The following is a 17,934-nucleotide window of genomic DNA, read 5'->3' on the forward strand; positions in this document are numbered from 1 at the left end:
CCACTAGTGGGCTTGTCACAGGAAACCACTCAAACCAGGGAAAAGATTGTTTGTAATCCACCTTGCCCCCCTCCCTTTCCATTGTGATTTATGTATGTAATCTGGGTCTTCACTTGAGCTGGGTGGAATTCTGATCAGGAGAATTCTTGATTTGCAAATCTGTTCCTCTTAAAGAAACTAATTAATTAAAGGGCCACCTGATTACTGGCACTTTGTCTCAGGCCTGCTATTTCCTCATTCTCAGTTTAGAGACTGGCTCAGTAAAATACTGTTAGCACTACCATTATCGAGATATCTTGTATATCCATAGTTTTTTGCCAATTTTTTCCCTCATTCAAATGTGAGCTCCTTGAGGGTAGAGACCACCTTCCTCTGTATCCCCTGCTCTAAGAACAGTGCACCTGGGTGCATGCTAAGGTTGTATTGTTTGTGTACTGACCTAATTGGGAAAATAATAAAATTAAATTTAAAAATAAAGAAATGAAACATGCATTTATTAAGTGCTAACTATATGCCAGGCACTGTGCTACACACACACACACACACACACACACACACACACACACACACACACACAATTTTATATATAATTTACTAGCTCTTCAGGATGATGGGCATACATTCACACTTCGTGGAGTGTGTGTACCCACATATGCGCAGTATATATACAAATACATAAAAGTACTGTGTATATATGCATATATGTGTACACACATGTATAAGTAATTTTATTTATATGTGCATATAATTTACATTAACGTGTGTGTGTGTGTACTTAAACTAGCCCTTCCCCGTTTCTTGAACAGGAACCCAGGACTTCACAGAAGCCGGGGTCATTACTCGATTTCCTGGGGAAGATCTACAACACGCAACAAACCTTTACCAGTTCTTTGGAAATCCCAAACCTCATGTCCACCCGGCAGATTCCCGCCCCGCCTCTTTTCACCAAGGAGGCAGCGGGCGGAGAGGAACCTGAGGTAGCCCTTCAGTGAAGTTCGGGGCCGAGGTCTACCTAAGCGATGCCCCCACGAGGCCCGCTTCGCTCTCTCCCCGTCCGGCCCCTCGATGACCAGGGGAAGGTCCTGGACCTCTCTTTTTTCTCTCCTCCCGTCCCCGCCTCCTCCTTCTCTCAGTCTTAGGAGGAGAGAGAATGGAGAGGCCTAGAAAACACAGCACAGGCCATCATTCCCTCAAGGGGGGGCGGAGTCTGAGGAGGCCCCGCCCCGCGCGCCCTCCATAAGGACGTAGATCGGCGCCGCCTGCGTGGTGGCGTCACGACGCCGACGTGCTGGCGTCAGGTCGTAAAGGCTGCTGAAGCCGGGAGGTTGGACCGGGGCTTTTTAAGTGGCGAGCGGGTGTTGGGAAGGTGCTGAGTTTTGGGGTCTGTGTCGCGGGCTTTTGGGGAGTCCGTTAAAAGCCCTCACAACCGGCCACAGCTTTTTTTCTCCCCGCCCCTGGCTTATCGTCACCCTCGGCTGCGATGCTTCCTTTGGAGAGCGTGGTGCTTTGTCGCGAATCCCAAGTGTCTACTTTGATGGCCTTGTTTGGAGAGGTATTGTTCATTTAACTTTAATTTTCAGACGTTTCTTTTGCCTTTTTAGCTGGCGGAGTGAATAGAGCGCCGGACTTAAGAGTCAGGAAGACCCGAGTTCGAATTCTGCCCAAGACGTCTACTAGCTTTGTAACCCTGACCATGTCTCTCGCTGCCTCAGTTTCCTCATCTATTAAAAAAAAAAACGGGGTAACAGTAGCATCTACGTCCCAGGGTCACCGTGAGGGTCGAGTGAGATCGCACGCAGAGAGCTTTTCAAACCTTAAAGCACTGTGTGAATGATGCTCCTATTTTCTTCTCTCCCCTTCCCTTCCTCCTTCACCCCCACACCCACCAGCTTCCCAAACTGAACAGTCATTCCTAGAGATTCTGGGGGATCTTGCCATAGTTGGACGAGGTTAAGCAAATAGGCCTTGTGGAAATTTTATTTGTAGAACTTTTAGAAGCCTTGACTTCTAACCAGTATCCTAAAGTGAAATGCCTGCAGGGAAAACTTTGCGGTTTAGCAAAGCACTTTGATGACTGGGGGTCTTGGCTGGAAGCCGTGGGTACAATTTATCATTATCAGGAATCGCTGAAAAGTTGAGTTCATTTATGGGGGTGTAGCCCAATTTGCCCAGTAAACATGGTCTATGTAATGGGTGTATTTGTGAGGTGGTGTATAATTGCTTATTCACGTTTCTATGAGGTAGGTGGTGGTATTAAACCAGAGGAAACAGGGAAGTTGTGCTCCAAGCATAGGAACCCAGAAGCTTGCTCTATGAAATACCTAACCATTTTCTACCTGAACAGTGAGGTGAAAGGCCCATTGGCCAGGGGGAAGACTCTCGGGGACTTTGGAAACATCCCACCACTTCCATCTACTACCACCACCCCATCACTCCTAACCCCATCAAATCTTGGTGAAGGAAATAATGCAAAGTGAGACATACTAATATCTCAGATAATTTTCTGCTTATAGTTTTATTGTTATTACTCAAAATGTGGTCATCTTACTTGGTTCATAGAAGGTCATATTTGGAAGGGACACTTAGAGGCCCAGTATACACAATTTCCTCTATACAGCATCCCATACAGTCTCTGAATACCAAGTAAGTATAGTGGAAAGAATATTGGACTGAAAGCCAAGGAGATGGGGGTTTCAGTCCCAGCCCTTATACTAATATGTATGACACTGGTCATTATTTAGAGTTTTGGGGCTTCCGTTTTTTTAGTTGCAAAAATGGAGTTCGATTTAGATGATTCCTTAAGGTACCCTTTCATCTCTGACATTCAATTAAATATCTGGTGATGGGGACTTCACTGTATCACAAGATAGCCCATTCTGTTTTGGAATATGTCTAATTGTTCTTGCTTGTATTGAAACAAAGTTTTCCTCTCTTTAATGTCCACCCATCAGTCCAAGATCTGTTCTGTGGAGCCACACAAAGTAAGTCTGGTCACTCTGCTGCATGACAGCCTTTCAAAATTTTGTGGACCACCATCCTATCTTCTTTTCTGTAGTCTAGACATATCTGTTTTCTTTAACTTTTCCTCATATGTAATAATCATCTCGTTATCCTGGTTACCACCATCCTACAGTTGTATTCTGGCTTGCCCAGGATCACAGAGCTAATACAGCAGAGGCAGCTTTTCATAGTGGATAGAGAAAACTGAGTTCATTCATTCAGTGAACATTAAGTAGGTGCCAGGCACTGTGCTAAGTGTAGGGGATACAGAAAGAGGCCAGATAAATGGGAAATAATTAAAAGGGGGAAAGTGCTGGAATTAAGAGGGGTTAGGGAAGACTTCCTAGAGAAGATGGGATTTTAGTTGGAACTTAAAGGAAACCAGTTTTTTGGCTTAGGGGTTAAGAAGCCCTGGTTCATAAGAATGCAGACAGAACAAAACAAAAACCCCGAAAAGGCCCCTGCCCTTAGGGAGTTCACATATTACTGCTCAGATGTGTCTTTGGTTCTCATTCAACTCGGATACTAATTGAATTACATGAGAAGTAGATAGTAAAATTATATATAATAAGTATTTGATAATCCTGTCACCATTTCAACCAGTGGTGACCTGGACATGCCTTTCTTCCTTAGCAGAGGATGAAAATAGAAGAAAAATAAGAGGCAGAGTAGTTTAGTGGGGCAACATGTGACTAGACAGGCCCAGGAGACCTAAGACCTGGGAAAGTGAACTGGCTGAATTGAGGTGAGGGCCAAAGGCAACCAGCCATATTTTACTGTTCAGTCAAGATGTGGCATGGTAAATCAGTTTTGAGAAGGTTTCACTGTGCTTCTTTGGAGTAAATTATCTTGGATAGCCATGGCAGGCCTTTCTAGCCTCTTTATATATCACTTCCTTTCCTACATATTATGGTCCTTGCTGTTTCTCACAGTCAACATTTCATTTCCCATCTCTGGTTCTTTGCACAAGCTATCCAATATGCTTTGAGGGCGTGCCCTCGTCATCTCTGAATCTTAGGCTATTTAATTTCTTTCAAAGTTCAGCTCAGGTGCCAACTTCCCTAAGGAACCCCTTCTGATCACCCTAATTATTGGTGGGATCTTTCTCATTATCTTAAGTATACTTAATGTTATACATCTTGTATTCCTCAGTAAACTCCTTGAGGGGCAGTGACTTTTTTTTATTTTGGCTTAACCTCTTGTCTTGAGCATGATAAATGCTTTATTAAATGTTTGTTGAATCAACTTGTTGAATTGAAATCATGGCTCCATTGCAGTACTACAAGGTAATAGATGATTATGCCAAATTAATTATATAAACAATAAGTGCTTTAGGGTTTCCGAGAATGAGCTCAATCTAATCTGCTATGATTAGGGCCTTAAGGAGTAGGTACAATTTAAATGTGAAGGAGCTGCTCAGTTTGAGCACATTATTGGTTCTACTCTAAAATCCTTAAGTATTCAATGCACATCCTTATACGTATTTAGAACCACATGTGTGTTGAAATATACCATATGGTCATTTTGTTGAAAATCAATTGATGATGTGAAATTTTAATGTTTAAGCAGTTGTCTTGATTATGTTATTGCTCTCATAATTAGCACATGTAAAGTTTACTATAAAGGGTATCTTTACTCATCTTCTTGAGTTCAAATCTGGTCTCAAATACTAGCTATATGACCCTGGGCAAGTCCCTTAACTCTGTTTGCTTCAGTTTCCTCATCTGTAATCTGAACTGGAGAAGGAAATAGCAAACTACTTCATTAACTTTGCCAAGAAAACCCAAATGGGGTCACGAAGAGTCAGACGTGACTGAAAGGATTGAACAGCAAAAAGCTAGCTTCTTTTCATTTCACCTGAGATATAGGGTAGCCTACCTCAGGAGATGTTTTTGATTTGACAACTAGGTGACTTTCATTAAATGTTTATTGATGATCATGATCATGATGATAATAACAAAGATATTCTAACTGCCTAATTTCTCACTGGAAGAATATTTATAGTGTTGATTGAATGAGCAGAAATCTCTGAAAATACTTTTTTTTCCCCCTGAGCAACTGCTAATTCCATGAACTGTAAGAGGAGCACATAGACATTTTAAAAAATTGTTGACTTGAATAATATAGACAAGTTTAGTCACTGATTTGCTTTAGTAAGCTCCTGGGCTGACTAGGAGTCTTTCTCTTGGGTGGGTCCTTGGACCTAGTGCCTTCTTAAAATCCCTCCTAGTCCTGCAAGCATTTTTATTCAGCAGCAAAGCATTTGCTCTGTTGCAGTGTTTTGGATTGATGAAAAAAATAAGATTAATGAAAAGTTTGGTAAAGTTGAAGTTTGGTTCAATTTTTTGTAAATTTTGTAAATGTAAATTGATCACTGCTTTTCTCCCTTAGCGTCATCATTTTAGCTTTCCATCCATCTTTATTTATGGACATACAGCTAGTGGAAAGACCTATGTGATGGAAACTTTGTTGAAAACTTCAGAGGTAAGAGTAATATTAAACTCATTGTAAGTTGATTTAAAATGTTAATAATATGTGGGGAAAAAATACACCTTGTAGGAAATAATGTTAGAAATACTGAACATAACTACTGATTTGGTTTAAAAACAACCAAACATACATCCTATATTTGGTGTTATAACTGAAAATTTTGTGTTATAACCACTCTAGTAACTAGATAAATAACTTAATAAACACTGTTGTAGTAGGTTTGCTGTTGTGACTTTTTCCAAAAACAGGAACATATTCCAGTACCTTCACTGAGTCTACCTTAGAACATATTAGCAACAAAATGTGTAAATAAAATCATCATAGGTTAAGATGTAGAGAAGGCTTTGGAAAATAGGCTAAATCCCATTACTGTCTACTGCTATTATGAGAAAGTACCACTTTGGACATTTATGAAATTGGTAGCGCTATGTAAATAACAATGTAATCCTTTCATTGTTGCCTTCTATTTCCAAAAGCAGAGAGTTTTTCCTATAACTATCTCGTTCCAGGAGGAAGTAGCCTGGCTACAAAAGACTGAGAAGTTATCAGAAGGCTGGTGCCTCAAGTGCTAATGATTCTTTATGAATATCGAAAAGTAATTGATACCTGCAGGTTATATTTATAACCTAGACTTCTTGAAGTATGTGTAGAGAATGCAACTATATGTTTACTTTCTTATTAAACTAAGAGAACATCATTACTCATTCAACATATGAATTTTAAAATAGATTTTATTAGGCTTGTGTCTGAAAATACCATTTTCAGATACTTCATTTTTATGTATTCTAAGGAGACCATCTAAAATATATAGGAAAATTTAAATATGAATATTTTCAATAACAATATAGATACAAACTATGTAACCATTGGGTTTCCATGTTCTACAATGCTAATGTAGTGTGAATTGTCTAAAATAAAAATTAAACTATTAAAATTTACCTTTTAAATTCTAATTATGTAATACAAAATTAGTTTGAAAGTATCAAAACTATCTTTGAAAATAGTAAATTTGTGTAACTTAAATATCTGGTGATCTACAAAGGCAATTTGGCATGGTGGATCAAACTCTGGGTTTGGAGTAAAAAAGATAAGAATTCAACTGCTACTTCTGATACATAGTGACTGTGTGACCTTTGGCAAATCATTTAACCTCTGTGTTCCTTGGTTTTGGTCTGTAGTGGTCTAAAGAAGCACTTCTTAAACTACATAGTTTAAGAAGTGCTGAAGGAGTTGCAAGGGGAACAAGTTTAAGAAGCTCTGATCTAGGGAATTTCCTTCCTTACAAAATAACAGCTCATTTGCATAGTAATGTCTTCTAATATACATTATTCATGTCACAGGTCCCTAATGTGATTAGTATTCATCAGGTTGACTGTTTCTAGCTAATAAGTGAATTTCTAAAAGCCTGGTTAATAGGATAGGTAGGAGAATTTAAAATGTTTTAAGTTCAGCTATCTCAATCTTCTAAATTCTGCCCTTTTTTCTAATTAGAGTACTTTTGCACTTTTTGGTATGTTTTATTGTTTCCTTTCCAAAGTCTTTACTTTTAAGTAATTAATATTCATCATTTACAATTTATCATATCTGTTGCTTTTCATAAAATTCCTAATATAAATTCTTGTTTTTAATTTATATTTTTATAAATATTCCTGAATTTATATTTAAAATTCTCCCCTAAAGTCCTACTGTTTGATACCTTACAGTAGCATAGAGGAAATCTAGGCCAGAAGATTGCAAGCTTTGGAAGGTCCAACCAAACTGGAAAAGCTTTAAGTTTAGTTCGGCAAAGGATTATTTACCTGTCCTCTAAGGCCTAATTCAGGGAGGCTCTTCAGTTTGGCCATAGGGTCCTGCATTTCTTAGCCACAGCAACTCTTTCAGAGTGCCCACTAAGTTTGGAGGGTTCTGATTTGTTGGGTAAAACAAATCCTGATATAGCAGATGCTTAAGATGTTGAATTATATTTGGAAAGGTTAAAATACAACAGTCTACCTTTTAATTAAATTTTATTATATCTTTTTCTTATTTAAAAAAAGTCATTTCCAGATAAATTCCACCCCACCCCCACTAGAATTAAGCAAAACAAGATGACAGACAGCAGCCTCTTCTACATAACTGCTCATCAGTGAGTGTTTTCTTCACCTGCTTACAAGGATGGTACTTTTTATCACTTGTTCTCTGAAGCTACCCATTTAGACTTTTGTGTTTCACCATGAGAAACTTTTCCAGCAGTAGATGCCAAACACAATCAAGTATATGGTCTCGTGTTTATTTCCAAACCTATGATATGTGGTTGTTGCTTTTTAGAATCACAAAATGTTAGAACAGTAAGAGATAATGGAGACCATCTAGCTCAGACATTTTATTTAATAAAGTGACTTACCCAAGGCCACACTGCAAATTAGTGTCAAACCTGGGACTAGAATTCAAGCTTTCTCTTGGTCCCAAGTTATTAAAATTATTGATATATTTTTTAAGAAATTGGATGTTTCAACAACCATTGTTAAACAAATAAGAGTGATGGTTGGTTTTATAATAGCTTTTAGGGGGAGAAAAGTAAAATTGTCAAATTTGTTTACTTTTTTTTCTTTTTCAGCTTCCACATGTTATTGTGAACTGTGTTGAATGTTTTACCTCAAGGATACTGTTGGAGCACATTTTAAACCAGTTGAATTGTCTCAATTCTTCAAAAGATGAATGTACTTCTTATATAGCTTGTGATTCGTTTAATGATTTTGTTCGTTTGTTTAAGAAAGTAACTCAAGACCAGGGTGTGGATGATCAGACTGTATATATTGTAAGTAATTTAACTATGTTCTTTTTTTTTAATGACCCATTTATTATATTCATTACTTCTTAGTATTCCAGATTGATTTTATGTATACTTCTATATGGATTTATAAGTTATATATATGCTTCTGTATGGATCTCTCAGTATTTACATATGTGTAAACAAACCCTCTCCTCTTTCTAAATTCCTTGTTATTGTCTAGGGTAGAACTATCCTCCTATTCTACTTAGGCTCACATTCTAAGGTGGGACCCTTGTTTCCTCACTATATGCATATGCGTCTTACACACACACACACACACACACAGACACAGACACACACACACACACACACACACACACACCTCGCCCCCATAGTCCATCTCTTGCCAAGGCCTGTCAGTGTTAGTTTTGCAACCTCTGAAACCCCTTCTCTCTCTGCTGCCACTAGCGTGGTGGCCAGGAAAGTTTGGAAAGTTCTAGAGGTAAAGTATGAAGCCTTAGAAGGGTAGATTGATGAATAATGCAGGAAGTACCTAAACTGATGAGATTATAGATCTTTGTAGTATATGAGAGGTAACATAGTAAGAAAACTGATTGAAGAGGCAGAACATGAGTTCAAATCCTATCTCTCTGTGACCTTGGTCAAGTCACTTAAACTCTTTGGGCTTGTTTCTTCACCTGTAAAATGAGAGACTTGGACTAGATCAGGGATGGGGAACCTGTGGCCTACAGGCCACATGTAGCCCTCTAGGTCCTCAAGTGCAGCCCTTTGACTGAATCCAAACTTTACAGAACAAATCCCCTTAAAGGGTTTGTTCTGTAAAAGTTGGACTCAGTCAAAAGGCCACACCCAAGGACCTAGAAGGCCACCTGTGGCCTTGAGGCCACAGGTTCCCCACCCCTGGACTAGATGGTGTTTGAGGCCCCTCCTAGTTCTAAATCTATACTAGAATTAAAGGGTATCTGGGTGTTTATTACAAATTTTATATTTTGTTGCCTTATCATAAATTTGACCCTTTTAATACAAAGATTATAGTATGATGCTAATGAAACTCAAGTTGCAAGTTTAGTCTTTGAATGAGATAATTGACATAGAGAACTGAATTCCAAATAGTCTTTTTCCTCATAAGGGCTCTTGGTTACATGAAAAATGCCTCTATCAGTCCATTTGATTTTCATTACTGAAAAGAGAAATCACGCATGTGATATTAAGTACTTTTTGAATGAATATTTTACTGACAATATATGGATATTCATATATGAAGAACTACACATGTACACTAAAGTACATATACAGTAACACCCCATTTATCTAACATTATTGGGAGATATAGATGCCCTTAAATTCACTTTCAAGATAATTAAAACTTTTCTCTAAGCACCTAAAATGACTTGACTATTTTGATAGAAATTTTTTAAAGATATAGTGCTTAAGTAGAGGATACTGAATGTAATATCATTTCAATGACTTGAAAATCTGTTTTTACATTATTCCTGCTTTTTCATTTTTCCTCTCTTATTCCTTGCTGTCATTTAATATTTCCCTCTAATATTTCCCCATCTTCCTTCTGGTTTGCTGGTTCTAAGCTGCTGTGGGCTGGGGAACCAGATAACTTCTTTCCTTGCTCTTTGCCACTGTCTCATTTTGTACTGTCCGCCTCCTATCTTCCCTCCCTCCCTGGGCAGATTCTTCCCTCCACTAATAGAAATTCTAACCTCTTTGTTGTAAAGTAGGCCTGACCTACACTGGCCTAGTGGTTCAGACTTGGATTGGAAGAAAATGAGGCATTTGGAGACTAGCCAATACTTAATGGAAAAGAAGTTTACTTAACAAAAGCAGAGAAGGGAGACTTTGCAAGTATGCAGAAATGGTTCAAGTGGACTCCATCCCCTTCATCCTCATGTGGAAACATCCAAGCAGATAGTTGTAGTAACTTGAGAACAGTGGACATTATTTAATCTGAGGGCCATTGGCTTTTGGTGTGTTGGCCTGTGCCCCAGGATTTCAGTGGCGTAAGCCCTGGTTCCCTGAACCAATTGGTTCTTTGAGGGTAGCTTGTCTGACTTTGGGATCCTATTAGATATTACTTCTACCATACCTACCATACCTTTCCATCCTCTGTGATTCTCTTCCATGTTCTCCTATAAATCCTGTATAGATGACCCTTATAGTTCTGAGGCCTTCCTCTCATTATTTTAATTTCTCAAGATATTTAAACTGAATTACAGCAGTATGAAATCCTGATTGTTCTGTACTTTTGTCTTTACATGTGGAATAAAAGTCTAAAGATAGTAAGAAATGTAGGAGTGATAAAATATGAAGGGTTGGAAAGGTATTTTAAAAGCTTATTTTAAATGACAGGATCTTTAGGAAAAATGAGTTTGATAACTGATATTGAAAATATATAACATTGAGAGTATAGAATTAATAGATAAAAATCATGCAGGTTTCATATTCAGTGAAGGAAGAAAAAAGAAGTCAAAAATTCAAATGAAGAGTATGCTTAATTTTAAAAAATCTGATAAAATAAGCTTATGAATAAAATAAGTAATGTGAAGGCTGAATAACATAATTTGGAATATTCCAATTTTGTCGGTTATAATGGCATAGACTAAATTTTTAGGCACACAAATTGCTCTCTTATTTGTATTAATGTACATTGTTAGATATTTTAGTAAGAGAAGAGTTTTCCTTACATACTGTTATTTTTTGTTGTTATTTCCATCTTTTCAGTCATGCCAACTCTTCATGAGGCCATTTGGAGTTTTCTTGGCAAAGATACTGGAGTGGTTTACCATTTCCTTCTCCAGCTCAGTTTACAGATGAGGAAACTGAGGCAAACAGGATTAGTTGACTTTTCTAGGGTCACACAGTTAGTAAAGTGTCTGAGGCTATATTTAACTCACGAAGAGGAGTCTTCCTGACTCCAGGCCTAGTACTGTATCCACTGCACCACCTACCTGCCCCATGCTATTATTATACATATATAAGTTCTCTCTTTTTTTAAACTTAAAAGTTAGTATCAAAAACTTAATGGGACGACAATACTTGTTTTACTGATGTTTTTATATGAATGGGATTTGCAGATGTTTTTGTTTTCAACCCTGTGAGAGGGGAAAGGGCAAGGTATCCTGGATTACCTTGTGATTACTATTATATTTTGTCTTATATTGCTTGTGTGTGTGTGTGTGTGTGTGTGTGTGTGTGTGTGTGTGTGTCTGTGCATGTGTGTGTGCGTGTAATACCTATTCTCCTTCACTAGATTGTATGTTCTTTGAGGAACGGGCTGTTTTTTTCACTTTGCATCTCCCACAGCACTTAATATAGATACTTAAACGTAACAGACTTTCAATAAATATTTGTTGATTAAAAATTTAGAATAAGAAGTAGATAGTAGGAGCTATTGAACATATGCTTCTAGGTACAGATTTTTAAAATAACATAAACTCACAGGACTCTCAAACACTGTCTACAAATTGGTGAGCCTGCAAAACAGTTAAGAATTATCAATGGGAAAGCTACTCAACAGTGTATTATTACAAGTTAACAAATTAGCTTGCAAATTATAAAGTGAAGGATAATTTCTAAGGGTACATGATAAGAACATGTATGTTTATTAACATTTCTGCCTTTCTGGACATTAATTATTTGGCAGTTGGTTGTAAAGGAATACAAGGCATTAAATACTACACTATTGTTAACTGTACTGGGCAGATTATAGTCAAATTAAATACTTGTGTTAAATAAGTGTTCCAGTGCTGTCCTATATAATAATGGATGTAAAGAAAAATCATCAGTTTATTTGAGGTAACCTGTGTTTTCTGGGTGAGAGGGTTTAAATTGAGATTGAAAGGAAAAATACACCTTGGGAACATAGTTGAAAAAGTAACTCATTTCATTCCAGCAGTAAATTACTTAAAATATTTCATTCCTAATTAGTTTAGATAAGATTGAGATGAGTGGTTACTGTTGTTTGCTGATTTTTACACATATTTCTTAATTATAAAACAAGTATGAAACAAAAATGAAAGGAAACACGTTTTTACCTACATTTAATTATACCATACATTTATAGTTTATTAAAATTTATAAGATTTATTCATAAAAATTTCAAGGTTTTGTTTTGTTTTGTTTTAAAGAATGATGATGGGAAATGTTGTTGCCACTTGGGCAGTAAATTATCCAAAGATTTTTTGTTATTGCATTGAAAAAAAGGAAAATTATCTTAGGAATTTATTTTTGTTTTGGCGATCACCCTTATTGGAAAGGTGTTTGCCTAAAGGACTGTATACTGTCATAGGATGATTAATTGGAACTAAAAAACAGATTGTATTCTAAGAACTTATATTTTCCCAGAACTGTGGGTGATCTCCTTAAACTTTTTCACTATTCAAGAAAATAATAAAACTGGATAAATTTCATTTCATTAAACCCAGAAGTTTTAAATTTGAGCTTTTAGAGGGTGAAAGATAAATTTATTTTTAAACATTTGGGATATGGAGAATTCTGAAAAGCAATAAAAATTGCACATTTCCATATTTATTTTTCCAGCTAAAGACATGTTTACTCATAGAGCAGCTAGAAAGGTAATTTTTTTGGAAAGAGATGCTATGTTAATTTTTTATGTTAACACTATTACCTTTCGTCAGAGAAGTTGGATTTAGTACTTATGACTAGTTGAAACTTCATTTACGTGAATGGCTCTGTAGTAACAGTGATATGATTATTCAGTCTGTTATTACAGACGGCAGCTTTTCCCTGTAAAGGAATACAAGGCATTAAATACTACACTATTGTTAACTGTACTGGGCAGATTATAGTCAAATTAAATACTTGTGTTAAATAAGTGTTCCAGTGCTGTCCTGTATAATAATGGATGTAAAGAAAAATCATCAGTTTATTTGAGGTAACCTGTGTTTTCTGGGTGAGAGGGTGTAAATTGAGATTGAAAGGAAAAATGCACCTTGGGAACATAGTTGAAAAAGTAATTCATTTCATTCGAGCAGTAAATTACTTAAAATATTTCATTCCTAATTAGTTTAGATAAGATTTCCCATACTCTGTGTGATTCCCTTCTTTATCCTTCAGTAAATCCATTCAGTCTTTTGAGGACTTTTTCTGGTTCTTTTAATTATCTTAAGATTACCAATAGAACATTTGGTCTGCACATCTATTGTTCCTTATTCTCACTCTATGACCAACCTACCTCTTTTCTTAATATTTATGTTTTTTATAATAACATTTACACCATTTCTTTCATGCAGGTCTTTATTTAAAATGTGCCTTTTGTGCTAGACCTGTGCTGGTGGGTCTCAGGCCTAGAAGTCAGGATATCCTGCCTCTGGCACATACTGGCCACTTGAACGTGGACAGGTCACTTACATCTCAGTAGCCCAGGCAGTTCTTTAGAGAGTCAGTGTTGCAATACAGTTGTTGATCTATATTGGCAGAGGGAGTTGCCTCACAAGGAAATTATATTAATTAAGTCACAGTTCAATTAAAAAAAAATGTACAGAATTCTGTGCTAGGCATTCGAATACAAAAACTAAATGGAAAGCAGGCCTTGCTCATAAGGAATTCACATTTTATATTCAATTGAAATATACAAAATGCAAACAGGTAGGGTGTATGTGTGTGTGTAGAGTAGGGAGAAAGCACTAACAACTAAGGTGAGGCTCAGGAATGGCTTTCTGAAGTAGGTGGTACACAAGGTGAATAGGGTATGAATTCTAGGGATATGGAAGAGTTTGTGCAAAAGAATAAATTAAGGATTTGGAATACTGTCTGGAGAATACAAAGTTGGCCAGTTTGCCTGGATCATAGAGTGCTTCAGAAGGGGGAAAATGTGAAATAATCCTGGAAAAGTAGATGACAGGCAGTTTGTGAGGAGCTGTAAATACTGAGCTGAGTTTTTTATTTTGTTCTGGGTAGAAGAGAGCCAATGAAGATTCATGAGCAAGAAGTGACATGGTTAGAGTTGTGCTTTAATAAGAAAGATTTATTTGCTTTGCAGAACCTAGATTGGAAGAGGAAGTTTGAAGGTGAGCTCAAAGTAAAAATTCTTCTTTGAGACTAAGATTTAAATTATAAGTTTTGAACCACAACGAAAAGATCAAGTCACTGTGCTACATAATGTTGATCGACTAAGTTGATTTTTACTGTGCTCAAAATTATTACTTTTTTTTAAGGTGCTGGATAAAGCAGAATATTTAAGGGAAATGGAAGCAAATCTGCTGCCTGCTTTTCTTAGGTTACAAGAATTGGTAAGTGATTAAATAAAATAGAAGTGGACCTTATTTCAGAAAAATGTTAGATAAAAATTTAGATTTATGAAATAGGGTAATTGGTGTTATTACAAAAAAAATTGTTCAGTTTCACTTGTGCTTACACATAGTTTTTCAAGTACATATTAGTTGTACACAAAAAAGTATGACATTTTGGGTTTGTATCTGCTTAGATTATTTTACTTTTAATTAACGTATTGACGTGAATTCTTCCCTTCTCCTACTTACCCTTGTTTCTGCCAGTATTGATTTTTTTTTTTTTAGTTTGGTATTTTATTTTTTCCCCAGGTACATGTAAAAAACAACTTTTAACATTCGTTTTTAAAACTTTTGAGTTCCAAATTCTCTCCCTTCCTCCCTCCCCACCCACTCTCATTGAGAAGGCAAGCAACTCAATATAGATTATATATGTGTAGTCATGCAAAACACTTCCATAATAATCATGTTGTGAAAAACTAACTCTATTTCCCTCCATCTTATCTTGCCTCATGTTTATTTAATTCTCTCCTTTCACCCTATCGCTCCTCAAAAGTGTTTGCTTATGATTATCCCCTCCCCCAATCTGTCCTCCCTTGTATCATCCCCCCTCTCTTATCCCCTTCCCCCTTACTTTCCTGTAGGGTAAGATAGATTTCCATACCCAACTGAGTGTGTATGTTATCCCTCTTTAAGCCAATTCTGATGACAGTAAGGTGCACTCATTCCCTCTCACTTCCTGTCCTCTTTGCCTCCACTGTAAAAGCTTTTTCTTACCTCTTTTATATGAGATAATTTACCCCATTCTACCTCTCCCTTTTTCCTTCTCCCAGTACATTCCTCTCTCACCCCTTAATTTTATTTTTTAGATATCGTCCCTTCATATTCAACTCGCCCTGTGTCCTCTGTCAATATATATTCCCTACAAATACCTTAATAATGAGAAAGATCTCATGAGTTACAAATATCATAGGAATGTAGAAGGTGCTAAATCTTGTGTTATCCTGATTGTGTTTCCATAGTACTTGAATTGTTTCTTTCTGGCTGCTTACAATATTTTCTCCTTGACCTGGGAACTCGGGAGTTTGGCTATAATATTCCTGGGAGTTTTCCTTTTGGGATCTCTTTCAGCAGTGGTTCTGAAAATGATCGGTGAATTCTTTCAATTTCTATTTTACCCTCTGGTTCTAGACTATCAGGGCAGTTTTCCTTGATAATTTCTTGAAAGATGATATCTAGGCTCTTTTTTTTATCATGGCTTTCAGGTAGTCTTTAAATTATCTTTCTTGGATCTATTTTCCAGGTCAATTGTTTTTCCAGTGAGATATTTCACATTGTCTTCTATTTTTTTTGTTGGTTCTTTTGGTTTTGTTTTATAATTTCTTGATTTCTCATAGAGTCATTAACTTCCATTTGTTCCATCTAATTTTTAAGGAATTATTTTCTTCAATGAGCTTTTGGACCTCCTTTTCCATTTGACCAGTACTGCTTTTTAACACATTCTTCTCCTCATCGGCTTTTTGGACCTCTTTTGCCATTTGGTCTAGTCTATTTCTTAAAGTGTTATTTTCTTCAAATTTTTTTGTGTCTCCTTTACCAAGCTGTTGACTCATTTTTCATGATTTTCTTTCATCACTCTCATTTCTCTTCCCAGTTTTTCCTCTACTTCTCTTACTTGATTTTCAAAATCCTTTTTGAGCTCTTCCATGGCCTGAGACCAATTCATATTTTTCTTGGAGGCTTTGGATGTAGGAGCTTTGACTTTGTTGTCTTTTTCAGATGATATGTTTGATCTTCCTGGTCACCAAAGTAAGATTCTGTAGTCTTAGTCTTTTTCCTCCGTTTGCTTGTCTTCCCAGCCAGTTACTTGACTTTTTAACTTTGTTAAGGTAAGCTCTGCTTCCACTGTGGAGGATGAACTGTCCCAAGCTTCAGGGGTTTTGTACAGTTGTTTTCAGAGCTACTTCTAGGGAACTGTAAGTTTTCAGTTCTTCCAAGATGGTATGTTCAAAGGAGAGATGTTTACTCCTCTCCTGGCCTTTGCTCTGATCTGTGAGTGACCACAAGCACTCTTTTTGCCCTGGAACTGTGAGGAGGGTCCCCTCGTCACTGCTGCACAAACTCTGCTATGCTAGTGCTCCTCCTCACCCCTGGATTGCCACCCAGATCCAAGTATGGGCAAAGCAACAGAGTTCTGCTTCAGTGCTAGCAAAGAGACTCCTGTAATCTCCTTCTGACCAGTTGTTTGATCCCCATACCATCTGTGGGCTGAGAGCTCCAAAAGCAACTGCTGCCGCCACCACCACTGCTAATTCAGTCACTCCCAAGGTCTGCTGCTGGTTTGTTGGGGCTGGATTTCCCTCCTCTCTCACCCAGGTCCCACACACCTTTCCTACTCACCTTCTAAATTGTCTTTGGTGTGTATTGGCTGAGCAGTGATTTAGTCCCCTGAGGCCTGGTTTGCTGGGGCATGGTCTGTGCTGGATGGTCTGTACTGCATTCCTCTCTCAGCTTGGTACGACGGACCTTTCCTGCTGTTTTTCCAGGTTGTCTTGGGCTAGAAATTTGTTTCACTCTGTCTTTTTGTGGATTCTGCTGCTCTAGAATTTGTTTAGAGTAATTTTTTAAAGGTATTTGGAGGGGTTTCAGGGAGAGCTCAGGCGAGTTCCTGCCTTTACTCTGCCATCTTGGCTCTGCCCCTCTCCCCCAGTATTGATTTTCTATAAAGCACATAGCACATGTTAGTTGAATGCAATATTTCATCACTTTGAACTCTTTTAAATACTATCTCATGAAGCAGAGTACTTAAGATGATTATGATAAATTCAGCAGCTAGTTTGAAAGTGAAATAGACGTAGTATTGTTGAGCATAGAGCTGCTTGAGACACGTAGGTATGTATGAAAGTAGCACCATTAAAAGTGTAGCAAATGGAGGAGTTGGATATTGGAGCATGGCTATCACATTAAGTTGCCCTGACTAACTGAAGGCTTTTTCCAGAAATCTCTTGTGGTGGGGAAAAGGTGTTTCTGTAGAGCTGGCTTATTCAGAACCTCAGAAAAATACCTTGATCCCTCTACAAGTCAATGTTTTAATATTCATATGTGGAATGAGTTTCATAACCTATTTTTATTTATTGTATTAAAAATATTAACATAATATATCTTTACCTACCTGTTGTAGGCAAAGTTTTTTTTTGGTGTGTCTAGCCTGCTCTTTCTGTTCCCTTTTGCCCTTGAGGTATGCCCAGTGATTTTCTGCTTTCTAAACCTTTTCCTTTATGAAAAATTATCTCTCATATTATCATTACTAAATCTCATTCACATTATTGTGTTACTCCAAATTCTATTTGTATTTAAATATTTTAAATGTAATGATAGAATGATAGATATTCTTTTCTGGTAAAGGAATTT

General features: G+C 37.1%; 1 protein-coding gene across 2 annotated transcripts in view; it reads left to right on the forward strand.

Moving 5' to 3' along the window:
- Window positions 1-1,322: 1,322 nt before the first annotated feature.
- Window positions 1,323-17,934, forward strand: part of ORC5 (origin recognition complex subunit 5) — a 95,473-nt gene continuing 78,861 nt past the window's right edge. For both annotated transcript variants that reach the window (XM_027838849.1, XM_027838850.1), the window contains exons 1-4: window positions 1,323-1,552; window positions 5,392-5,484; window positions 8,087-8,287; window positions 14,452-14,526. In XM_027838849.1, coding sequence (XP_027694650.1) covers window positions 1,481-1,552; window positions 5,392-5,484; window positions 8,087-8,287; window positions 14,452-14,526 — 441 coding nt within the window. In that variant the 5' untranslated portion in view covers window positions 1,323-1,480. The remainder of the gene's footprint in view (window positions 1,553-5,391; window positions 5,485-8,086; window positions 8,288-14,451; window positions 14,527-17,934) is intronic.

This window comes from Vombatus ursinus, unplaced genomic scaffold, assembly GCF_900497805.2.
Source record: "Vombatus ursinus unplaced genomic scaffold, bare-nosed wombat genome assembly UNPS02014830.1, whole genome shotgun sequence".
Classification (NCBI taxonomy): Eukaryota; Metazoa; Chordata; class Mammalia; order Diprotodontia; family Vombatidae; genus Vombatus; species Vombatus ursinus.